The sequence below is a fragment of the Myodes glareolus genome, chromosome X (genome assembly GCF_982192425.1).
Source record: "Myodes glareolus chromosome X, mMyoGla1.1, whole genome shotgun sequence".
In the NCBI taxonomy this organism is placed as follows: domain Eukaryota; kingdom Metazoa; phylum Chordata; class Mammalia; order Rodentia; family Cricetidae; genus Myodes; species Myodes glareolus.
Window position 1 is genome coordinate 15,424,756 of NC_142053.1, and position 26,343 is coordinate 15,451,098.

A 26,343-nucleotide genomic window follows, 5' to 3' on the forward strand; every position below is an offset into this window, starting at 1 on the left:
GTCTTTCTCCAGATCCCATATTCCTGTTTTTGTTTATGCTTTCCTTCATGTTGGGTGACCTGTGTGAGTTTCTAACAGTTTCTTCATCTTAGTGTGACTAAAAAGTTTATCTAGAAATTCAGTATACCATGATACTCCTGCTATTCTTTTCCCATAGGTTTTTTACAAGGACAGGAATCACTTTCTGCTTTTGTACCCATTACCCCAGTCTAAGTCAGTGACTAGAAAAGCCACATTGGCTAGCATTTGCTAGACACTCACTCCAAGGGTTTTCAGAGAGATTCTTTTCCTGTTTCTGAAAAACAGCCATGTCTTTCTTCTCCTACTTTTCCTTTTCCAGATAGCATCCCCAGAACTTCAGTTTTGCACCTAAAAGTCCTATAAGATAAAAATTGTATAATTTGTCATATTTCCATTCTCTATCCCAAGTAAAAAAAACCATTGCATTTATGTTATAATTGTGATAATATAGCCCAATGACATTCTGTAGAGTTATCAATAGGTGTGCTATTTGAGTAATTAAACACCCTTAGGTACATAGTACAAGAAATTTCAAATAGAAGTAAAACAGATACATAAACCCATTTTGTTAGTACAGATCTGCTTATTAGATGTGGTAGCCTTATTTGACATTCTTCACATTCTGGCGTTAACTGAAAAGATTGTGCTATTTTCAAAATTTTAATCAGTCTACCTGCCATTTATTTGGACATCATTACTAGCTTTGAAAGATTCCCCACTTAATTAAGTGTGGAGTTTGAGAACCATTATATTATATATTCCTTTCTGAGATTTATTTGCAAATGAGAATAATGATACCTAGTTTTTTTTTACTCCCTCTGGTTCTCCCTCTCTCCCTTTCTCTACCTGTCTGTGTGTATACATACATACACATGTGAGTGTGTGTGTGTACTAACTTAATGTGTATATATATATATATATATATATATATATATATATATATATAATGTTATAGCTAGGTGAATGGATGGATAGATGGAAGGATGAATGAATAGATGGATGATCAATCCTAACTCAATTCCTACTATTTTATAAATAAATGTTAAATGGTATATAATTATTATTGATGTTGTTTTGCTTGACCAAAATTTTAGAAATATTTTACAGTTTACTTCAGTGTCTTGGTCAGGTAGTGATTACATGAAGATCCTAACTTTGGTCAGTCTATCCCTTTATTTGAAAAAATCTTTTTGTCCATCAGGGTAGCTCCTTCAGTATAACAAGCTCAGATTAATGCCCATCTTTGGCATTCATCTTGTTTCCTTGTATCTTTAACTCAACACCCTCAGAGATTCATTAATTTTTCTCTCCATTTCTTTATAGGAAAATTACTGGCAATGCTATGTTACAGTTGGGGCCCTTCTTATATTGGACATTTCTGGCTGCCTTTGAAGGGACAGTATTCTTCTTTGGAACTTACTTCCTTTTTCAGACTACATCCTTAGAAGACAATGGAAAGGTAAAAACCATATATTTTTCCCATAGACACTGCATTTTCACACACATGTATGGTAATTATTTTGGAAATTATTTTTCTTAGCACTAGGTCTTTAACATAAAGAAAATACTGAAGTCAGAAATCACTTTTGGCTGGGTGATGGGTGGTGCATGCCTTTAATTCTAGCACTCAGGAGGCAGAGGCAGGAGGATCTCTATAAGTTCAAGTCCAACATGGTCTCCAGAGTGAGTTCCAGGACAGGCTTCAAAGCTACATAGAGAAACCCTGTCTCGAAAAACCAAATTTAGGAAGAGAGCTTAAGCAAACCCTCTATAATCTGAATTTGTCTATAGTTTTTAGGACATGAGAGAGTTCTTGGGACTTTAGACTTTATACCTATGTGTTGTGATGGGGGGGGAAGCTTTTTCCCATGCTACCACATAGCATGGCCCTCTGCATTTCTAATTCATAGTTAGTAGTTGAAGCTGTGGCTGCTGTGTGTTTGTAGTGTTAGACGAGTATGTAAATAGGGAATCCTTTCTTTCTTTTCAAAATGGGAGTACAGTATTCTTTTTAAAAATGCTGTGTTGGTTCTGCTAGCCCCTTCTGAGAAAGTGACAATATCAGTGAGCAGCTGCACTAGGATGATTTTGACCTACTCATACTCTAGGAGAGAAATACTGATGTGGGACAAGGGAAGAAGCTGTCTTCCTGCAGCCACACACTGGGAAATTGAAACTTCTGCCTTGCTTGTTGTTTTCACTGTGTTTTCCTTTGCCATGTTTGGTACTTTTCTTTTATGGTCATTCTTATCATAAATATGAAGCAAAAAGCTAAGTTTCAAAAATAATTTATTACATATACTATGTCTGAACCCTATACAACTAACATCTCTTACAAAAGTGTAAGCTCAATGAATTTGAATAGTACTTTGAAATTAGATACTATAGTCAGGCCTTCCTAATTTGGACTAACAAGTTAGTTTAGAATGAATACTTTCTAACTATTAATTTTAATGTAAATATTAGAAAACTATTAATTGACCTTAGAATACATATATCTAGCACTTGCCACAGAAGGTCCTGTTAAATCTCGGGTATCCTTGGGAAAGTCACATTAGCTTTCCAAGTCAACTTTCATCTTCGAGTAAGTAAAAGTTAAATTTTATGACTTCTCAGATCCTTCAGCTATGAGTAGTTCTGTGGCTTTTCCTTTTTATTTTCTGACACAAAAATTGTTTATAACTGGCTATTGCTTTTTAAAAAATTGCTTCAAATTTGCTTTATGTTGACATTCATGGGCTTAGCCAACATTTAGGTGGTATATAAGAATCAGTGGCCCAGCCTTTTTCTGATTCATTATGCATTTTGAGTTCATGAAGTCCAAATTAAGATTTTCTTTATATGTCACCATCGTTTTTAAGTGTTTGCTAAAATTACATAAATAAGAATTTTTTATCAGCAGCTAAACCCATGTCTGATTTAGTTGAATCCTTTTTTCTTCTAGTAACCTTATTTTGTTTTTATTTTTTAAAAACATTTTACATCTCATTTTCTGTTTCAACATTATGCATTCAGATATTGACAGCATTTGGTAAGCATATGTGCCATTCATTGCCATCGTTTGGATTTATAAGTGGTACTGCTTCTCTTTGGTGTGCACATGCTAACAGATGTAGTAATAATTAGACTCACTTTATAAAATATGAGTCCATTTGTGTTTATGTAAGAACTTTTCTTATATTCTAGGATGAAAATATACCAAACTCATTAGTGACATGAGTCATCCAGATGACTTACTTTAATGAATGGTGCTTCTAGTGGAATAGTATTTTTCTCTCCTCCTTTATCAAACCTTTGAATTCCCTGTTTGATGCTGCATGGTAATAAACCCAGCCAACCATAGATGTGGTGTATCTATCCATGAAAGTCCAGCATTGTGACTTAATCTTAACAACCAAACCATTTTCCCAAATAATTCACAAAAAGATCTTTGTCAGTTACATGCAGAATTAAACCTAATTTTTTTTCTTCAGCAGGCTTGTATATTTATGGTACATATAATTTTTAAATGTTTTTCAGATATATGGAAACTGGACATTTGGGACCATTGTTTTTACAGTCTTAGTATTCACTGTAACTCTGAAGGTCAGATTTATTTATTCAAATATATTTTGTATAAGCTTTGTCTCAATATTTGTGTTACTGTGTGTTATCCCAGCCCTTGTCTGAATGCTTAGTAAAATGTATGTGATGCTAAAGGTTTTATAGTGTTTGTATATATTTCTCATTTTTTTCTAGTACATGTTCTATGTTATTTTATTTTGGTGTTAAGAAATTCAGACACCATACTTAATGGAAACCTATTTCTCCTTAATCACTGGATTGTTTTGTTTTATTTTTTTGGAAAATGATTCATTCAGTATATTCTGATCATGCTTTTTCCCTTCTCCAATTCCTCTCAGATCCTACCTACCCACTTAGCTCCTTGCCCTTCCTTTCTCTTTCTCTCTTTAGAAAACAAACAGGCAAACAAAACAAAAACTTAGAAACACTTAGAAGCCAGAAGGGGAAGTAGGCATGGATTCCCACCGCTAGCCAAGAAGCTGTCTGCAATTGATACCCACTTGCAAAGGAAGAATTAACTATTGTTTTTAAGGCATTATATTAAATTATATATAAACAGGCTGAAAGTTTATAAATACATATATGTATACTATTTCTATGTTGAGAACTTGTATCATAGGGCTGAAAAGATTGCTCAGCAGAGGACTTGCTTAGTTTTGCAGAGGATTGGAGTTCTGTTTCTAGCAGCCATGTTGCAAGGTTCACAACTGCCTGTATTAGCAGCTGCAGGGCATCCAACACCTTCTTTGGTATCTGCGTACATTTGCACATACATATAAATAAAAATATAAATATTTTAAAACTTATTTATTTTTATATGTATGAATGTTTTACCTGCATGTGTGTCTGAACACTGTATGCATAAATGTCCAATGAGGCCAGAAGAAGGCAATGATCTCCTTCAGACTGGAGTTAGAGACAGCTGTGAGCTGCCATGTGGGAGCTAGGAATTGAACTTGGGTCTTCTAGAAGAGCAGCCAATACTCTTCAGCCCTTAAATCATTTTTAATTAAAAAAAAACTTGAACCTTTAATAAATTAGCATCTATTTACGAATCCCTAGTTGGCTCTAAAAGGATTTTAGTCCTTAAGACACTTAAATGTCTGTATACAAGATATGTATGCAAAAGAGCACAGTGGTAATATAATTTTATAATGTATTAATTACTGACATTTACCCATATGTTTCTTAATGAAGTATATAAAGATATGTGACAGGAATAGGCCTGATTGTATCTATAGTTCCTGAATTTGAGAGACTGAGGCGAGAGGATCACCAGGAGTTCCAGGCCAGCCTGGCCTGGGTGAAAGGTCCTGTCTCAAAAACAAACAAAAGTCAGGGCAACACAAGAAATGTAATCTTGGCAAAATCATTGTCATTCATATGTAGCCATGTAATAATGCTCTAAAGCTTTGTTAAATGCTATAAATGCTGTCCTTGAAACCCATGAATTTGGATTTTCATAGTTGAAAGCATAATTCATCTGATCCTTCTAGTAATATTTCACATGGAGTCTTGGGTTGAAGCAGAATTCAGAAATATTGTTGTCATAGGACTTCTGTTTTCTTTATATTTTTGTTCTAATATTTTCATTATTCATCTGCTAATTTAGTAATATCACAGAACTTTACTCTGTGTATGTGTATTTCTATTCCAAGGCATGCCTGGACAAAATGGTCAGAGGACAATGTGTCCTTCCACCATTTGGTAGAAGGGGATTAACTTAAGTTTTCAGGCTTGCCAAGCAATCATTTTACCTACCAAACCATCTTGCCAAGCATTTTTTGAAGGATTTTAAATAAATTCTACAATTCATCTCAGGCTAGCCATTTCATAACTATGTGTCCTTAGACAAGTAGCCTCACTTCTCTGTATTTCAACTTGTATAAAATAAAGCTAAAAGTAGTACTTCCCCCATCTTAGGGGGTTTTGTTGTAGCTCACTAATGAAAACAAAATATTTGAATGGAAGTGTCTAGAATATATCAGTGCCTACTGTTAACTATTATTATGGTTCATAAAATCATGATTTCTCAGTGGAAGTGTCCTGCTCTTCCCAGCTTATTGTCCTAGTCCTGTGCTGTACACTTAACTCAGCCTCACTGCAGCACGTGTGCGCCATGGGATCCACTCTGTCCTCTTTTCAAGGAGTACTATTGTATCATTTTCCCCTAGCAGGCCAGAGTGGGAACTCAGGATTTGTCTGCATCACAATGTTATCAACATCCTTTTATGAATGAGAAATTGTAACAGAGCTAAGGACCATGGTGTCTCTGCAAATAAAATTAAATGCTCTGGTTATTACCCTGTTTGAGCTAGAAATTTTAAGTAAGCGCATGAGATGATACTATTTCTAGATCACATTTGAAAACCAAAGTTGCCGCAATCTAAAAATAAAGTCACTATTAATCTTTATAGAAACATGCACTTAAAATGTAAGGCAACTATTTTTATTAATTTAATGGAGTAGATAATGGTTTTGTAGTTGGAAATCTGTACCCATGGTTCATTGCTCCATAGTGTATGATGCATAGAAGTAGTTGCCTCTACATATAGTGACTCTCACCTGTTCGTTCTTTTATAACTTCTGGTCGGCTCTTTTTAGCTACTCTTCCTCTCCTGGTTTTTGGCATACCTGCCTCAACCAACTAGATCTCATTTGCCATTATATCCCTGGTCACTACTACCTGAAGACTTGGGACTTCAGCCTCCTAGTTATTACCATTGCTTCATTCATCACCTGTCACTCAATAGTGAGACATCTATAGCCTTCTACCTACAAATTACTTGATTTAACTACACTTCCTTGCCTGTACTATAGAATTTAGAGAGCTCACAGCGCACTCAGCATTCTTGTTTTAGTACTTTGAAAAGCCTAGCTTCTGCTCTTGTAGTTATATCCTCTTCTAAAGCCATGGCTAAGGCTAAATTCTCCCATAGCTATTGCATCTGTATAAATTATCAGATATCATAATGTATTACCTAGTATATTTTGTGCCTGTCAAAAAATACTTATGTTGTATCTTTTCAGCTCGCCTTGGATACCCGATTCTGGACATGGATAAATCACTTTGTGATTTGGGGTTCTTTAGCCTTTTATGTTTTTTTCTCATTCTTCTGGGGAGGAATTATTTGGTAAGCAGCTGTACATATGTGAGCAATATTAAATAACAATATATGTGTATACTTTATATGTAAAACATACTTTTAAAGTTTTGACTATATGTGATATGTAAGATGGCTAATCTTTGATATTAATAGACTAGAGGTTACTTATACCTTGTAATGTTGCTACTTTGAGGTAAAATTTCTAAGTATATTATTAGTCCATTTAATTAATTCAAATATTGAATTCAAATACTCATTCAATATTTGTGTAGCCTTTGGCCAAATATTTAAATTTATAGATATATTATCAGCTTTCTGTGGAATAAAACAATAGTCTGACTACAAATTTGATTTCCACTAGAAATGCTCCTCCTATGAAATTTCAACCTGATAACATTGGCTAAAACTTACATTATTGTCCATTTAGACCAGTGTTCTCAATCTGTGGGTCATGACCCCTTTGAGGGGTCATATAACAGATTCAAAACAGTAGCAAAATTACAGTTATGAAGTAGCAACAAAGTAATTTTATTCTCGGGGTCACCACAACATGAGGAACTGTATTAAAAGATGACAGCATTAGGAAGGTTGAGAACCACTGATTTAGACCCTATTATCATTTAAATGATAGCATTTTCCTTCAGTATTTATAGGAGAGGCAGGATCACCAGAAGGTCAAGGTCACCTTGAGCTACATAGTGAGTTTGATGCCATCCTGAGATACAAGAGACCATGTATCATGTTTTACATCCCCAAAAAGGGAAAGAGTTTCTCTTTTGAAAAGCTATTTAAGATAAAAAAAAATCCTTTAAAACACATGATCAGGTGTAGCAGACCATACCTTTAATGTCAAAATTGGGAAGGTAGAGATACGTAGCCTGATCTATGTAGTGAATTCCAGACCAGTAAGGGCTACATAGTAAGAAATTGTCTCAAAATAAAACACACACACTGAATCACTTACAAAGTGTGTAATTATAGCATATATTTGGCACCTCTATAGTTAATGATTAAGAAGCAAAACTGAAAAAAATACTTGTTTCTTTAGTATTATGCAACTAAACCAAAATTTACTAAATGCAATATGTAGTTGTCTACCCAGAATAATTCTTTGACACTGAAATCAACTTCTAGAAGTTAGACAAATTTCCATACTAATAAAGTATTTCTATAACCTAAACAATTTTAACCCTTCATACAGACCTTTTTTCATTAAATCATTTAAATGAAAAGATTTTGTCATACTTACGGTGATACCTACTGAAAATGAAGTACAGTAGCCTTCCCTTGTTTATGATTTCGCTTGAGGGCTTCACTTGTTCTCAAAAAACCATAGACTACTAAAAAATCATATGAAAAACTCTAGAAATAGGCAATTCATAAGTTTTAAATGTAGTTTTCAGTAGTGTGATAAAATTGCACTCCACCCAGCTCTGTCCTGCCAGAGACATGAATCATCCTTTGTCCCTTGTACTCAAGCCATATATACTACCTACCTGTAAATTGCTTAGTAATTATCTCACTTTCAGGCCAACGGTCATGGTAGCACAAAGCTTGTATTCAACTGGTCCTTATTTTGGGTCAACAAAGTATAAGCATAATGATGCTGGTGACTTCATTATGCTTATTTTTTCATTATTGTGTTTGTGTATGTTCTATAAATTAATCTTATTATGTGTATTGCTGGAAACTGTCAGGAGAGGGTACTAATCATTAGCTTCAGGTACCCACTAGGGCTCTTGCATATATATCATATAGATAAAGGAAGATCAGATATTTGTTTTATTTTATTTCTTGTAGTTCTGTGCTTAAGCAGAATTGCTCAAGTTAAGCTGCACGTGAACTTAAATTATAAAACAACCAGCAAAATTGGACTGGAAATTATATAAAACTTTAGCTGAATTACAACTAATTTCTCTGGACATGTTTTACACAGAGACATTAAAACCCAACCCTCCTTTTTAAGATTAAAAATATTATTATGTGGTATATGTGTGTGAATGGGTTTGTGCATGTAAGTACAATGCCTGTGAAGGTTTGAAAAGAAACTAGTTCATGAAGTCTGATGCATGATCAATGATCTAATAAAATAAGCAAGTAGTTATTAACCTGGAGTTCTTGAGTTCCAAATCATTTGTGACGATCTGGTATGCATCCTGACCTTAAATAGTTACTGTCTTCACCTCAGTTTAAAATAATACTTTAGATAGAAAGATTACGTGTAATACAGTTTAGAGGATAAGGGAGATAGGATGTATTTCTTAACTCTACTTAACAGTTCAGTAGAGGCCGGGAGGTGGTGGCACATGCCTTTAATCTCAGCACTCAGAAGGCAGAGCCAAGCACATCTCTGTGAGTTTAAGGCTAGCCTGAGTTCCAGAATGAGTTCCAAGACTACTAAGGTTACACAGAAAAACCCTCTCTCAAAAAACTAAAAGAAGTAAAAAATAAATAGAATAGATCAGCGATTGATTTAAAATAATATCCAATTTTTTCAGTTTATTTATTTTTTCTTTTAATTTATTTATTAAAAATTTCTACCTCCTCCCATTTCCCTCCCACTCCCCCTCCCTCTCCAGTCTTAAAGAGAAGTCAGGGTGCCCTGCCCTGTGGGAAGTCCAAGGCCCTCCCCCCTCCATCCAGGTCTAGGAAGGTGTGCATCCAAACAGACTAGGCTCCCAAAAAGCCAGTACATGCAGTAGAATACAAAACCCAGTGTCATTATCATTGGCTTCTCATTCAGCCCTCATTGTCAGCCACATTCAGAGAGTCCAGTCTGATCACATGCTCATTCAGTTCCAGTCCAGCTGGCCTTGGTGAGCTCCCATTAGATCAGTCACACTGTCTCAGTGGGTGGACGCACCCCTCGCAGTCCTGACTTCCTTGCTCATATTCTCCCTCCTTCTGCTCCTCATCTGGACCTTGGGAGCTCAGTCCAGTGCTCCAATGTGGGTCTCTGTCTCCATCCATTGCCAGATGAAGGTTCTATGGTGATATGCAAGATAGTCATCAGTGTGGCTATAGGATAAGGCCAGTTCAGGTGCCCTCTCCTCTGCTGCCCAAGGACCTAGCTGGGAACATCCCCTTGGACACCTGGGAACCCCTCAAGAGCCAAGTCTTTTGACAACCCTAAAATGGCTCCCTTAATTAAGATATCTTCTTCCCTACTCCGATATCCATCCTTCCTCCATCTCAACCCGCCCACTCCCCCAAGCTCTCCCCAATCCTTCCCTTCTCCCTTCTCTCTCCCCATCTCCCATTCTCCTCACCCCACCCCCACCCCCGTGCTCCCAACTTTTGCCTGGCGATCTTGTCTACTTCCAATATCCAGGAGGATAAGTATATGTTTTTCTTTGGGTTCACCATCTTGGGAATATACCCAAGAGATGCCCAATCATACTACAAAAGCATTTGTTCAACTATGTTCATAGCAGCACTATTTGTAATAGCCAGAACCTGGAAACAACCTAGGTGCCCTCAATAGAAGGAAGAATGGATAAAGAAGGTGTGGAACATATACACATTAGAGTTTTACTCAGCGGTAAAAAACAATGACAACTTGAATTTTGCATGCAAATGGATGGAAATAGAAAACGCTTTACTGAGTGAGGTAACCCAGACCCAAAAAGATGAATATGGTATTACTCACTCATAAGTGGATTCTAGCCATAAACAAAGGACATTGAGCCTATAATTCGTGATCCTAGAGAAGCTAAATAAAATCCAATTTCAGATGAAGGAGTCTCATGGATTTGGGATTCTAAGGTTTAGTATCTTATTAACAGTTATAGTCTGTGGTCTGTCTATCTCCTGGGCACAAATTGTTATTCAGTATATGTTTGCAGACAAGAAGACTAGATTCCTCTCAGTTATGAGTGACTGTAGACTGTACAGTTCTTTTTCCTATTTTTGCAGAAGTTTTTAAGGGAATAATTCATTTTAAAAAGTTAGATTTATGAATGAGCAAAAAATCCTTATTTTAATAAGGCAGATGAAGAAATAAGTGCTTATTAGGTTAGAAATTAACTTCATTTCTCTTAAATATCTTTAAGCTCTGGCATTTTCCAATACATATAAATATTCACCATTTAGCAGCTTTTTAATTGATTGCATGATTGTTTCCAAGTCAGATGAATTTTTTTTCTCTTTGATTCGCATCTCTTTTCTTTCTAAATGTTTGGTAAATGAAATTTGTGTACTGTTTTTGGGGATATTCTAGAGAAAATTTTTTTAATGTGTGTGAGGAAGATTCCTTTTAAATGCAAAAGACAGGAACTAATTTGGTTTTCTTTTCTGTGTTTTCTTTCCATCCCAGGCCTTTTCTGAAACAACAGAGAATGTATTTTGTGTTTGCTCAAATGCTGTCTTCTGTGTCCACATGGTTGGCCATAATTCTCCTAATATTTATCAGCCTTTTCCCTGAGATTCTTCTAATAGTAGTAAAGAATGTACGAAGAAGAAGTGCCAGGGTAAGAACTACATTTATGTTCTAGTCTAATATTTGAAGAGGCTTCACTGTCTACCGTGAACTGAAAACCTTATTTAGAGAATTGCATTAGTTACAGCATGTTAAACCCCTCCTTGCAGGTTCATCACTTAATTTCTTCTTCTGCATAAAAAGTATAGTAAAAACTTCGTTATCCAATGCAGGTGGTAAGTAGATTCCTTAATAGTGTTCTGTGTGATCTTTAGTAATCCATATGGAGTATCTCATATGCTCCATATGGAATTTTTAAAGGGAAAAAGACTTTATTTTGTATTTATCTCAGAATTAATTTTCATATCAGGAATTTCCACACCAACATTTTCAGCTTTGACCTTAGAAATTTCCCTGTGGATTGTTTGCCGATTTTTTTTTCAGTTGGTAATCCTAATTTGCCTCTTTCAAACCTGTCCCCTTCCTTTGATTATAGTGCTGCTTAATCTCTGTGTTGCTTCTAGCCCTGTCTCCTAGCAGTATATTTCAACCAAAAGAGAATTCCTTGGATATGGTTTTAACATCCTTACTCTTCAGGACACACTTGTGAAAATTTATGATAGTTTCTAAGTGTGTTTGTATTGTTAACGATTCAATTATATTTCTGCGAAGAGAATTTATTTCCCTCTGGCACATTGCCTTATACCTTTTGGACATTTCTTTAAAAGCTTTTAAGTGAAAGGGTTAGAATTGCCTGAAAAACCACTGGCAAATTTTTACCAGCAGATTAATTAAGTATATCCTAGTCCTGCGAACACTTGCTCACTTTGTTAAAATAAAGTCCTGTTTCCTTCATATTGATTATCAACTAGCTCTTATAACACCACTAAGGCAGTATTTTTGGGAAGTAGTCTAGTCATGATCACCTGATGCAGTTAATCAAATTATCAACCAATTGAACTACAAAGCTGGTATATCATAGGGGGTTTCCTGCATATTGAATTACAAAACCAAGTTGCTTGACATTATGTAAGACATGAAGATATGAAATTATTAAGTCTTCAAAAGTATTTTAAAGAGGGCTTAGGAATACAGCTTTGAAAACATTCATGAGACCCAAGGTTTAATCCTCAGTACTGGGGAGAAAAGCAGTATATAGCTAGGTGGCCAGAATTGCTCTGAGCTTCTATTTTTATGTGGCTTATGGGATAGAATGATCACAATTTTAGTATAGATAAGCTGTATTTGTTTCTTCTTTTAATCCTTCCAACAGCCTTTGACTAGCTCCATTGAGCCTGTTTTTTAGTTTTAGGATGGAAAGTAGTATTGATGGAACTGTTTTCTTCCAGACTGGCTCAAATGGCAATTTTTATATAGCCAAATAAAAATGATCAAGTAAGACAAAGGGAAAGAAAAGATAGAGAAGAAAAATGGCTTAGGGACTGCAAATATATGTCAGTTGGTAGAATATGTTCCTAGTATACACGAAGCCCTGGGTCCCATCCTCAGCATTACCTAAAATCAATATAGTGACTCATACCTGTAATATACAACAAGAGGATCACAGTTCAAGGTCGTCCTTGGCGAAACCCTGAGACCTTGTGTGAGGGAGGAAGGAAAGGAAAGATCCTTTCTCAATACAGAATTTACAAAGGAGATTCTCTTGTATTACTCTTTTAATTTTTTTTAATCTGAAAAGTACATTTTGGGCTGCTTCTAATGTTTCTTTTTGGGATAATGAAGCTCATGTTGCAAAATGGCTCACATTCAAGCTTCATGCTCTTAAGGGTAAAAAATTCTCAGAATTCAAAATCTTCAAATGTATCATCCCAATATCTCTTAGGCCCTCTCTATAAATGAGGCACCAGCTGGAATGTCCAGTGATGTTTGTATAGACCATTAAGTGGAAGGATGTTGCTAGGAAGCAATAGATACATAGTCTCAGAGCATTTTTATTCCGTGTAGACAAGAGATTACAAATTTCAACTGAAAAGCATAGAAGGTTGCCAGTGGGTCAGCATGAAATTTTTTTGTGCTTTATATCCATGACAGAAGGAATTCTAATGTCTGTGCTATAGCTTGGCATGAAAATATGCTAGAACAAACAGGAAATTTTCCATAATCATTTTCATTCATTTAGTCATTCATTCATTTATTCCTATCCCTTTTTGAACCAGTAAACATTTGTTGAACCACCTGCTGATGAACATCTCTCTATATAACCAGTGTCTGAAAGGCTAAATTGTTTTTCAGACTCTATAGGATTTTTAGAGTTACAAATATATCAGAACAGTTATGAACACTAAAGTACACTATCTGTGTGTGAGGTGGGAGTACAATATATATGAATGCATATAGGCCAACAGAATCATGACAACCATAGGTCACATCAGAGTTCATTAGGCCATTTATAAACAAGCAGAAGCCAACTTTTAAACAAAACAGAATGAGTATCTTATTTTCCCTAAAATATATTAGTCTTTATGTTTAATGTCCAATACTGTGACAGCATGAATGATTTCCTGTTTTGCTCAGTATTCCTTGTTAAACAAGAAGGTAGACTTACTTTAAAGTGAAGCAGATTACTTTACAATGGGTCATGCTCAGAGCCTAGCAGATTATGTAATGGGATGAAATTGAAATGTGTGTCCCTATCTAGAGTAGAAGGGGCCCCTAACTTCAGTATTCATACTACACATTCTCTACATACTCCATAATTGTCTGCAGCTGTTTTTAAAAGGAGACTTCACAGTAAGTAGTGAATATGCCTCTATGGTATTTGAAAAGGAAGCTAATATATTTAATAATTATAAAAGCGTCTTTATTTTGGGTTCCTCTCAATTCAATTTATATTGTCTGAAGGCCCATGATGCATTCATTAACTACTAGAGTGGGTGATCATAATTCAGGGATGAGTCAAACATGGCCCCAGCTCATTGGAACTTTCCTTCTAGTTACATTATAAAGTATGGCCATTCTAAACCCTTCAGAACAAATGTAAAGCATAATGATAGAATCAGTTATATGGTTTTTGGTAGCATAACAAGATTAGAGTCATTTCCTCCTAAAAATCTCCAGTAAAAGGGCTAATAATGGTAGCCCCCAGCACTGTTGAGATCTGTTATGATATTTACATTATAAATAATGCTCACAGGGATGGAAAGATGGCTCAGCAGTTAAGAACACACGTTCTTGCAGAGGACCCAGGTCCTCATAGTAGTTCACAACCATCTGTAACTACAGTTCTAGGGGATCTGATGCCTTCTTATGACCTACACAGCTGCTATGCATGGTCATGGTTTACAGACAAAAATGCAGGGGAATACTCTTACACATAAAATAAATCTCAAAAAATATAAATAAAGAATGCACAGTGGGAAGAATTGAAAGGGGAGATGAATGATCGAAATAGCTTATACTCTTATAAAATTACCAAAGAATAAATATACTTGCAATAGGTTGAGGATAAAAATAGCTCTTTGGAATATTTATGAATCATAAATATTTATGAATTTCAAGAGAAAATTAGGAAGAAAAGCATATTTGCCAGGTGGTGGTAGTGTCCACCTTTAATCCCAGCACTACAGGTGGCAGAGGCAGGCAGGTCTCTATGAGTTCAAGGCCAGCCTGATCTACAGAGTTAAGTTCCAGAACAGCCATGGCTACACAGAGAAACCCTGTCTCAAAACAACAACAAAGGGCTGGAGAGATGGCTCAACAGTTAAAAACACTTGGCTTCCAGAGGTCCTGAGTTCAATTTCCAGCACCCACATGGTGGCCTACAATCATCTATAATGGAATCTGATGTTCTCTTCTGCTGTGCGTGAAGACAGAGAACTCATATACATGAATAAATCAAATTTTAAAGAAAGAGAAACATATTAATGAAAAAAATCTCAGTAAACTATAAATGATTATAAATAACAAATTTCTAATTTGAATTTTTAAAAATATATCTTTGAAAATAAGCTGACTCAAGTCATTTGAGTTATAGTTGGGTTGTAGTTCATTTACCTCTTAGCTTAATTTTTGGTAACAAGGTTATTTTTTTGTGCTTAAAGCCCCATCTTTAAAGATAGTAAAATTTACACCAGGCAGTGGTGGCACATACCTTAAATCCTAGCACTTGGAAGGAAGAGGCAGCAGATCTCTGTGAGTTTGAGGCCAACCTGGTCTACAGAGTGAGTTCCAGGACAACCAAGGCTACACAGAGAAAGCCTGTCTCAAAAAAAAAATCAAAGCTTTTCCAATTTATGAAATGAGAAAGCTGCATAACCATACTGTTGGCGGTGTTTGATGAAGCTACTGTTGAGTGTTGAACAGTGAAAGAGCAAGATAACACCTGAAAATGGGTTTAAGGTTTGAGGTATTTCAGAAAGCTGTATCTCATATAAACACAATAGCCTATGTGTAAATCATTGAAATATCCCTGATACCCCTTTACCGTCTAGGCAAGTAGTAAATACTACTTTACTTTATATTTCCTGCATGAAGATTTCCAACTTTCCTTATGTAATGTTTTCTCATATAATCTACCTGAATCTAAAAGGAGATTTCACTGCCTGCTAGACATGAGAAGAGTCGTCTAATTACTAGGAAATGACCCTGTAACATCCTTATGCCTAGTGTGAGTGATGGCTACACAAAATATGAAGGAATATTCCAATATAGATATGAAACTGTTTAAGTGAGAACTCAGGGAAAGAAAAAATGTCAGCTATGTGACTAAAGTTCCCTGAGAATGCATTTTGAAAAATATAATATCATTTTACTAATAAATGGTAAAAATGATGAGTCATGTTGCAATACTTACAGTGTCATATACAACCATGTATTCAAGAGGGCAGTACTCCTGAAAAAATGTATTAATGAAAATAAAATTAAATTCTAATAATATTGTAAGGAAAACCTCTACTATCATGGTTCTTGGAATGTGCCTTTATCCTTGGCCTCTTTGGCATACTGCAACTTAAGCTGCTCTCAAAGCTCAATAGGTGACTGCAAAAGAGTGTGGACATTTTACACTGGTTTAGCTCATCATCACCTGTCCTATCTACCACTACCAGTTGCTAGCTCTGTTTTTTATTGTTTTGAGTTCTTTTTTTCATGGCATGCTTTCTACTGCTTTTCGTATGCTTATATTTTCTTTTCTTTCTTTATAAAGTCTCTAAACACTTAATCTATTGGCCCCTAAAATTTTTGCTTCCTGTACTACTTTTATCTGGTGGTTGGATACAAGTTTTGAACACAACAAAACTATGTGCTTATAGTTGCAGTCTCTAAATAGATAGGCTTGTACATTAAACTTAGGAATGGGGGCATGGTATCATGTTAATCTTGTTACAAGGTTTTTGCCCACAAAACAGAAGATGGAAATAAATTTTTCTTTCAGAATCTGAAATATTTCTCTAGTTGTATCAATTGGTAATTTGCATATTGCCAGTATGTCCCCAACTTCTGCATTTAAAGTAAAATGTAAGTGGGAAGAAGTATAGTTATATTAAAACACAAATAAATGCAAGTATTTGTATTTAAAGGTTTGGTTATTAAACTCTTGGATATGTACATCATGTGAACTATTTTCTTTTCCTAAGTCTATTTTCTTTAATGAATAAAAAGTTAAGAGTAGTCTTCTGGTTGTTTGGGTGGATGTTTAGTTGTTTTTTGGTTTTTGAGACAGAGTCATATTCATAGTGATCCTCCTGCCTCAGCCTCCTGAGTGCTTGGACTACAGTGTGTACCATCACACTTGGCTAATGGATAATCTTGATTAGCAGAGATTTTGAGTTCATCCCCATTCATAGTTGACCTCCCATCTTCTTTCTTGCATGGGCAGTGCCAAAGACAACTCTGCAAATTATGTCATGATTATAGACATGAAAAAAAATCTCTCAGATTTTCTAATTAAATTTTTACAGCCCTGAATATTTTTAGTTTGAAAAATATGTGCTTTACATAGGAAATATTTAGCCTACCTTTGTAAAGAGGTCTTTTATGCAAGAAAAATAGTGAAACTGAATTCTGCTAATATAAAAGAAATTAACCGCTAATCCAGAGGCAAATGGTAGGATGGTTGTATCACCAAATGTTTTCTCATTATATTGGTTTTGATTAGATATTTAACCTGTAGCTGCCCAAGGAGCAGTTGGTCCTTTTTTAATGTCTGTAAAATTGAATAGGTACATTAGTGATTTGTGATGGAACTTGAATTTAACTCTCTGACCAATGGATTTTGAACAAGCATAAGGTAGTGAATTAGTGATTAGAGATTAACCTTTTTTTAAATGAGAGTCATATTAGAATTATTTTATTTAAAATAGTACATCCCCATTAAAGCAATCTTAAGTTCAAGGCAGATGGGGCTGATCCATGCCTTTAATCCCAGCAATTGGGAGGCAGAGGCAGGCGGATCTCTGTGAGCTCGAGGCCAGTCTGGTCTACAAGAGCTATTTCCAGGACAGGCACCAAAGCTACACAGAGAAACCCTCTCTTGAAATACAAAATAATAATAATAATAATAATAATAATAATAATAATAATAATTTTAAGTTGATATACAGGAAAACAGCAGCTGGAACATATAATAGATTATTTCTAACTAACTCTACTTTTACTTTAGTAAGTAACGTCTTCAAAACTAACATGTCATTTCTACTTCCAGTTCTCAAGGTTTCTTTTTAAATGTTTTACATCTAAGAGAATATTTACTTTTTCTTTTCTTTCTTTCTTTTTTCTTCTTTTTTATGGTTTCTGCATTTCTCTCTTTTCTACTGCAATTTTCCACCTTTTGTGCAATTGTGAACAAGGTAACGAAACGTCTCCCTTCCTCAGGAACATCTACTATCTTCATGCTTTCTCAAACTTCCAGCAATCACAGTTTCTCTTGGAGTGAATAAGGTGATTTCATTTCTTAATGTACCAACTTGCTTGCATTCTCATTGCCTGACACCATTTCTGATTCTTCATAGACAGTTACTTCTCATGATTCATTTTTATATTTTCTATTGATACTTAAAACATTTTACCATTTTCCTTTAACCATTTAGTCACCTTCTAAATTGTCTTACTGGAGAAAGAGTAATTTTCAAAAACTTAAACTATAACTTTGTGATATGGGATATGCAGTATAGTAGCCATGATGTTAGAACTAGCCTGTTCTTGTCATCAGGACAAGAGTATTTTGCACAGATTTTTCCTTTTTGACACACTCAGCACCAGCACAACTTTCAGAGGTGTTCACCAAAAGGATGGTAAGGTTCACTAATCAAACCACATTGACTCATCTTACCATATAACCTACCACTGCCATCCCAGAAACCCAAGTTTGCCACATACTGCTAATGTCTATTTACTTCTACCACAAAAACCAGTTTGAATTGGAGACTTTCTTGGTCCTTTAAATGTATTCAATTGAATGTTCTGCGTTTGCTGTATAGTAAAATAAGTAATTTGTACTGTGGGGCCAGGAAAGTAGTCTGTAGGAAATGATTTCTTTTTTTCTCCTACATTTTTATCACCAGGTAGGTTAACCTATCTTCAAATGCTTTAAGTATCTTTGCCTCACTATTACAGAGCAATCTGAGCTGTAGAAGGGCATCTGACTCATTATCCGCCAGACCTTCTGTCAGACCTCTTCTTTTACGAACATTCTCAGACGAGTCTAATATATTGTAACAGGTACCTAGTGTTAAACAAGTGGGCTGGCTTTAAAAAACAGATTAACAGCATTATAAAAAAAATGAAAATATCACTCTTTAAATTTTCTCTGCTGTTGGTGTGGTGAACTTTATACTATTCTTTGCAAAAATATAAAGATGCATTGCTTGGAATATGGGGAAATTTATACTTTAAATTTGCCGAAACTGTAATGAATTTTTTGACATTTTCAGAGCTGAATGTTTATACAATATATTTAATTTGTGAAGGACAAATTTTCATGGCATTGCCATCATGTAAAAATACTTGATACTGATCTAGAAATAATATAATTTTGACTTATAAGGTTAATTTTGAAAATTCAAAATAGATATTCCAAAATTGCATCTGTATAATACCAAGTCAGTTTAGCATTGCATGTTTTTCTGGGAACTATGTGAAAATAATCAAATGTGTTTGTACCTTCATGTGCTGTGTCTGTGTGTTTGTAGATATACACTTTTAATGTCCTTGTAAACGTCTAATCCTCAAATACATGTTAATGATCTAGTCCTCTAATTATAACATTTGTAATGTCAAGTTTTATTCAGGCTAAATGTTTCAACTCTCAGAGGTAAAATCTTTTCTAGCCATTCAGGGGGATGCATGCTTAAGGACAAGCTGTTTCCTAGTTCATGTTTCCAAACCAGATTTATTTGATAACATTGCTTTTACTTACCTCAAAAATATTTTAGAAGAATTAATATACCATGAGAGGGATCTTGGAACTCAAAATGACTCCTTTCATGTGCAATCTATATTTTCTACTGCAGAAGACTCTGACACTCCAGGTTCTGGAAGATATTTTATCCACTGAAGATAATTTAGCCTAATTCCTAAGTAATTTACTTATAAACTTGTCTACTTAGAAGCAAGTCAATACAGTTTATAGCACAGATGATTTTTATGTGCACATAAAAATTGTGATCATATGAATAAAATGTGGAACAATTTACTTTGTATCTGTTATTTCATCTTAGCCTATTTTAATAGATTGAATCTGTTGGTTCTTTCATCTGCCATCATTCACCACATTCTGTGTCTGCAGTGCTATTTTGGATGCAGACTTCTTGTGCTACACTCAGCATGTTATACATTTTTAATGACTTACCTGCATGTGTTTCTCCTCAGTAATGAGTTTACTTCTTAGTAGCCTTCAAAGGCTTTGACCATTTTGTTCCAGATTGCTTTGTCCTAAGTAAACCAGGAGATGCATCTCAGCTATATTATTTGCATTTAATTTTGTATCCCCCTGGATTGCTTTCTTTAGCTTGGTCTGTGGTTGGGGGGCTTTGCTGAGTAGCAGACACTGCTACTGCTTTTGGCCTCTCCAGGGCCTCAACTCCTACAATATCTAGAACTTAGGAGGTTTAAAAAGAAGTGTTTCATTTTTAATATAGTTATTTCTTCCAGGAATTGATTTTTGTGTAGCATTATTTCTTCTCCAAGGAAAATATTTGGCAATTCAGCCACTGAGTTTGTTCCTTGGTAGATAATGGGACAACCTGATTTCTTTCACATATTTTCAGGGTGAGTGGCAACCTGATTTTGGTTAAAGTCACTATGACCTGAAGACTGGGGAACATGAATAGAAACTGAGCGTATAATAGTCAATTTATAGTCCAATAAGAAAGGCGTCCCGGATGGGAACAAAATAGTACCCTCTTTAAGATCTTCTTCCATTACTGTATTTCAAAAATGTTGAGTTTTAGACCATCAAGCTTGCTGCCAAGGCTGGCCACCTGAGTTCAATCCCACATGATGGAAGGAGAGAACGACTCATGAAGGCTGATCTCTGACCCTCACACATGCACTATGGCATGTGCACACGCATATACATGCTAAATAAATACATTTTTAAAAACTTTAAATCTTGATTTTTAGCATGGAGAATCAAAAGCTATGCCCCCTCTTCTTTTTTTTTATTTTTATTTTTTAGCAGACTAGATGTGAGATTACTGAACATGATTTGGTAGGGTACAGGAGAGCACTGTGAAAGCCCTCAGGAGTGTAGGGCTCGCCACTTGTCCAGGGGACCACGATTAGGAATATATTTGACCCCACAGCCATCAGGAATCAGTCGCTTCTCAGCAACCATGTCTTCAAATTCATCGTCATTAAACTTAGTAAAGCCCCATTTCTTTGAGATGTGGATCTTCTGGCGGCCAGGGAACTTGAACTTGGCTCTACGAAGAGCCTCAATCACATGTTCCTTATTCTGCAGCTTAGTGCGGATGAACATGATGACTTGGCCAATATGAACCCTGGCTACTGTGCCCTGGGGCTTCCCAAAGGCACCACGCATACCTGTCTGGAGCCTACATTGGAGATAGCATTGAGATCAAAGACAGCATTGAGATCAAATTGTCTCCAAGGTCCCTTAGAGCAGCCCATACAGGTAACAGGCTGCATACACTACCAAGGAGGCTGCTGTTTGCAACCACTGCAAACCAGGCCCCCATGGGGAAAGGGACCTGGTCGGCTTAATTAGTTGTGGGCCCCCTCTTCTTGATACATAACTTCAGTGTTTATATTCAGTGGTCAGGTCGCCTATTAATACCCCCATCCCAATTACAGCATACGATGATGTTTAGAGGTCTAGAGAGAAGAATCTGCAGACTTATTAAAGAAGTTTCTCTGGTTCTTCTTTTAAATAAATGATGAATAATAAAAAGTTTGAATCATAGTAAATCATCTACCAAAAAGAAAAATTAACTTTGATATTATGGATGGTGTTGGGTTTTTGTTTTGGTGGGGGTTTTTTTGTTTTGTTTTGTTGTTGTTGTTGTTTTGTTTTGTTTTGTTTTTTGTTTTTTTTTTTAGTAAAGGAGTATTTTCACAGAAATTTTCCAAAACTAAACATCTCAAACTTCACAAATCCAGGGGCTGGGGCAGTAAAGTGCTGGCTGTACAGACATAGGGACCTGAATTCAAGTCCCATCAGCCACATAAAAGCCCAGGTATGTTGGTACAGTTGTAATCCTAATGCTGGGAAGACAGAGAGGAGAGGATTCCTTGGAAGACAAAGCAAGAAAATTCCTGGGGCTTCCTGGCTAGTCAGCCTAATCTAAGGGCAAGTCCCAGGTCCCATTGAAAGACCCTATCTCAAGAAAAACAAGGTGAGGGCCGAGTGTAATGCTGCACATATTTAATCTCAGCACTTGGGAGACAAAAGTAGGTGACTCTCTGTGAACTTAAGGCCAATTGGGGGTATATAATGAATTACTTTCTCAAAATAGTAAAAAAGGTGAATGGCACCTAAGCATGATACCAGAGGTTCATCTTTGCCGTCTACATGCCTTTGCACACACATGCATGTATACTCACAAACATAATACCCAAAGATAATTCACACATCAAAAAAATAAGCAATTTATTCTTAGCAATTTCTGAGCATCTGCTATGTGCCAAGCATTTTACTAGATGCTAGAAATAAAATGATCATGTTCCTATATTCCAACAGCTCCCAACTTAATAGTCTGTCCCAGTATGAAAACCTACTAAAAGAACCCTGGAGCAATCCAAAAGCAAAGAGCAAGCCTGAACTATTCAGCTGACAGATGAGGAAAAGTTTAGAAATCTGGTTGTGATGTCACTCTTTTTTTCTCTCCTGCATGTGAATAAAACTTGGCACTTCTGGTAAAACGGTTGCTTTACTCTCGTAACAAAATTTACTACTTGGTGTATTTTTTCAATGTTATACAGATGGTTGTATATTGTTACCAAAATAAATTTTGTAACTCTATATTTTAACCTTTTCAGAATCCGAATCTTGAACTGCCCATGTTGTTGTCCTACAAGCATATTGACTGTGGTTGCAGCTAAAGAAAGCAAGCATGAAGGAACAACTACAAAAGATATTAACTCAGGATACTCAATATGCAACAAAAACCACTCTCATGTGTAGGGTTCAGAATAAATGTCCATTAAAATACCAAATAACTCTCCTAACCATTTACAGTTATTGTAAGTAGCCATTATGGTCAAAGTTAAGAATTATATGAAAGTTTAAAGTAAGCATACTTAGAATTCTGGATTTAGATAGAATAATGTAACTATGAAATGGGTGCTCTTTTAACCCATTGACTTTGTGAATGGATTTAAACATAGTAGTATAAGGTAGAAGTCACACAATGGGAATGAACAGATTTTGCTAATACAGTGTTACTTTTTTGCCTGGCAAAAGACATAGGCTGTTTGTATCACATTTCTTGTTCCTGCTGAATGATTATCTTATTTTTTCCACATACAAAAGGAATACTTGAAAATACAGAAGGACTAAATTATATTACTGCATCAGAAAAAATAGTTCATCTTCTGTTTAATCATAGGCTAATTGTCTTGTTCTAATATCCTTTCCAGAAAATACCTTGAAAATTTTGTGAGATACTGTTAATTCCAGGTATTATTGTAGAGAAGGGGTTGGAAAAGGTTATTTGGTGTGTTTTCTTCTGAATTACACACCACTTATGTATTTAAGATGACTAAACTTGAAAATACTTTGGTCACTTGGGTAATAGCCCCTCAAAAGTTAAGCAATAAAAAGATATTTCCAATGTCAATTTTGCTGGGTAATGAGGTAAGATGGGTTAAATATATAAAAATAAATGCCATTCTTAACATCAGCATTTTATAATTCTATGTGGCAAAGAGGGGAAGAATAGCTTATTTTAAACTACTAACGGTTTTTATTTGAAAGAGGTTGTATTTGTGCATATATACAGCACTTTTTTTAAGTTACCAATTTGGTAGGGGAGAGATTCATCCCAAAACTATTCAGTAGCTTGTAGAGGCATGGCTCTTTGGACCTGAGTGTTGTCTCCTGTAGCCACCTGGGACAGGGGAGTGGTCTAATTCTGAACTGTGAGATGGGCTGGGTAAGATTCTCAAACTTCTGAACAACAAAGAGGTTTTAACCCCTAATAGTTCACTTAAAACATGAAGTCTTTATTTGATAGAAAGACTACATTTGAAAGCTAGATTAAAATGATATTTAAAAAATAGTTTTCTATCAGTTTCCACCTTTTTTTTTGTCTTTCTGACATTCCTGTACTGTTTGATGTTTATATTGTACCTTGATTTAGCAAAGTATTGCATTCATTCTATTCCAGTATATTTATATAGTCCATATGGCACATTTGATTCTTCCATATATATTGTGTTGATGTTTAGATGTGATTTTTCTTGAATTCTAAAAAGGTCATAATTTCAATTATCAGAAACCATTCCATAATTACTTAATTTAATTTGTTTTCGTCTATCAGTATTATTTTTGAGTGTTTTGTTAGGTGTCATTCACAGCTTAAATGTGCTGTGTGCTCTTGTAGCCTGTATTTGAGGTGATCTGCTGAAAGCAAAGTCTTTCTATTCTTTGCCTATTCCAAAGAACTAAAACATCTAACCCAGGAAAGCTTTGCTATTTTGTTATTATTGTCGTCATTGTTGTTGCTGCTGTATTATTATTTTACATCAGAACTATAAGGACTGTGAATAGCTGTAAGAGCCAAATAGAGAGGCTTAGTTAATGAAGAACGATTGAGGAGTTAATATATATATCAGGATATCCAGGATAGTAGATAATAAAATTGAATATATGTGACATATTGCAGCGGAGAGAAATCTAGATAAGCAAGTGAGGGGTGTTTAGAGTCAAGTCTCAGACAAATTACATTGTACACTTCAGCTCAAATCAGAGGAACCTGAGTTTGCTTTTTGAAAGATTTTTACTAAAGATCTGAAACATGGCTAACATGGGATTAGCAGATGAAGTGACTTGAAATGAGACATCCAGTATTCCTAGCACTACAGTCTAACCACTCTTATATCAGAAGAGGGCAAGAAATCAGTTTAAAGAAAAAGAAAGAAAAAAAAAACCAGGAGGACCATATTACCATAAATAGAATGTTTTTTGAACGATCAAAATGTCCATGTAATTTCCCAAACTGTTGTCTTTTGTTTGAGGGTGTTGCCTATTAAACAGAAAATATTCATTCCATATCTACTACATATACACCAGCAACAGTATAAATGTAAGCCTAAATTTGCAAAAGTCATAATTTAGTGATGGAATTTTTTAATAATATGCAGTATATAAATGTGCAGATTTTATGCAGATGTTGATAAATCATTTTTCAGCTTGTAAAATGGAACTGCAATATTACATTTTTCAATTTTTTACATCTACTTTGTTGCTTTCTAAAATGAACGTGAATGTCATCTTTTATGAATGCAACTTGCCTTTTTCATTACAGAAATTTTCGTTTCATGTAATCAATAAACTTTGGTATGATATGATTAATAGTTGAGCCTCTTTTTTAAAGTATCAATTTGATATTAAAGTTTTGTGGATACAGATTAGTAATAGAAAGTAAGTTTCTATTTGCATATATAGTTCACAAAAGGTTGCTACATCTCCGTGAATTCAACTGATGTTTTATGGCAGTACTTAATTTGAGGTGGGTAAAAAATCTTGTGAAAATTTGTAATAAAAACCATGTTTTATAATTGTACAAATAAAGATCCAGCCAGGATATAGCTATGAAACAGTATGTATTAGGCATGCACAAGGTCTTGGGTTTGATCCTTAGCACAAAAAAAGGTATAAAGCCCAACCAGCTCAATAAATGCATATTAAATGTTCATGATAGACTTTTACTGCTGCCCACACACTGGAGGGAGTATGATGTACATTCTGTGTGATCTGCATTTTTGACCTATTGAAACTATTTGATTCTTAAGTGACCAGAGATGAAGTTTTACTGTAGCTTGAAAGTTAGTCCAAAGATGTGCGTATTGTGTTCACATCTCCCTTCATGCCTCAGGCTACTCTCAGGCCTTGAGAAAGAAGACTCTTTTCTGGGAAAGTGCTTAGCTATCAAATCAGTTGCTCCATCTAAATCTGATTGTGTTGCATTTTACACTTCAGTCACTTCATTTTGGTAACCTTTCAATTCAGTTAGTACTCCTGTTAGTCTATAGTTCTTGCTTTTATTATTGTGAGAAATGTGCTGTATTCAGAGACAAAATCTTCAGTAAAATTTCAAATACTGTTACTCTGTGTGATAGAACTCAAATGAGTTAAGGGATCAGACTTGTTTTGTAAAATGTCATTTGCTACTCAGGTGGAAGCATAGTTATTTTTATATTAAAGACGTGCTTATTGCTCTGACACTAGTTAATGAACACTTGTCATTTACCAACACTTTCACATATGTGTAATACATACTTTCAAACTTACTGAAATCAGTCTTTTCAGGATTCCTTCCCTTCCCCCCTCCAAACTTATGGGTCACTCTCTGTGTCCCTGCTTTGTCTGCCTTCGATTCACCAATGCAGTGGCTGTTGTGAGGTCTGAGTGATTTGACCTCTTCAGCAAGAAACACATGCAAAGGTTAGGGGCTGAGGTTATCACTATGGTTATTCAGTGAATGCATCTAAGGGTAAAATGCTGGATGCATACTAATGAAGTCTGAAGGCTCGAGTTCTGAGAATGGTTATCAGGGAAAAAAAAGGATGGCATTAGTTTGCTATTTTTTCATT

General features: G+C 35.3%; 2 protein-coding genes and 1 non-coding gene across 6 annotated transcripts in view; 1 reads left to right on the forward strand and 2 right to left on the reverse strand.

Annotated features, from left to right (window-relative positions):
* Atp11c (ATPase phospholipid transporting 11C (ATP11C blood group)) overlaps positions 1–25,102 on the forward strand; it is a 181,357-nt gene extending 156,255 nt beyond the window's left edge. For 2 of the 4 annotated variants that reach the window (XM_048457770.3, XM_085685219.2), the window contains exons 25-30: positions 1,345–1,480; positions 3,541–3,606; positions 6,616–6,719; positions 11,008–11,161; positions 18,682–18,786; positions 22,567–25,102. In XM_048457770.3, coding sequence (XP_048313727.2) covers positions 1,345–1,480; positions 3,541–3,606; positions 6,616–6,719; positions 11,008–11,161; positions 18,682–18,783 — 562 coding nt within the window. In that variant the 3' untranslated portion in view covers positions 18,784–18,786; positions 22,567–25,102. Of the gene's footprint in view, positions 1–1,344; positions 1,481–3,540; positions 3,607–6,615; positions 6,720–11,007; positions 11,162–11,279; positions 11,346–18,681; positions 18,787–22,566 lie in introns of all 4 variants that reach the window. The other 2 variants (XM_085685222.2, XM_085685221.2) reach the window with 2 other exon arrangements.
* On the reverse strand, positions 20,765–21,236 carry LOC125415294 (large ribosomal subunit protein uL16-like). The gene has a single exon (XM_048457468.3). It carries the CDS (start codon positions 21,107–21,109, stop codon positions 20,807–20,809), a length of 303 nt encoding a protein of 100 aa, XP_048313425.2. The 5' UTR covers positions 21,110–21,236; the 3' UTR covers positions 20,765–20,806.
* LOC125415506 (small nucleolar RNA SNORA70) lies at positions 21,167–21,301 on the reverse strand. Its single transcript, XR_007236622.1, has one exon. It is a non-coding gene; the product is annotated as a small nucleolar RNA SNORA70 (small nucleolar RNA).
* Positions 25,103–26,343: the final 1,241 nt, after the last annotated feature.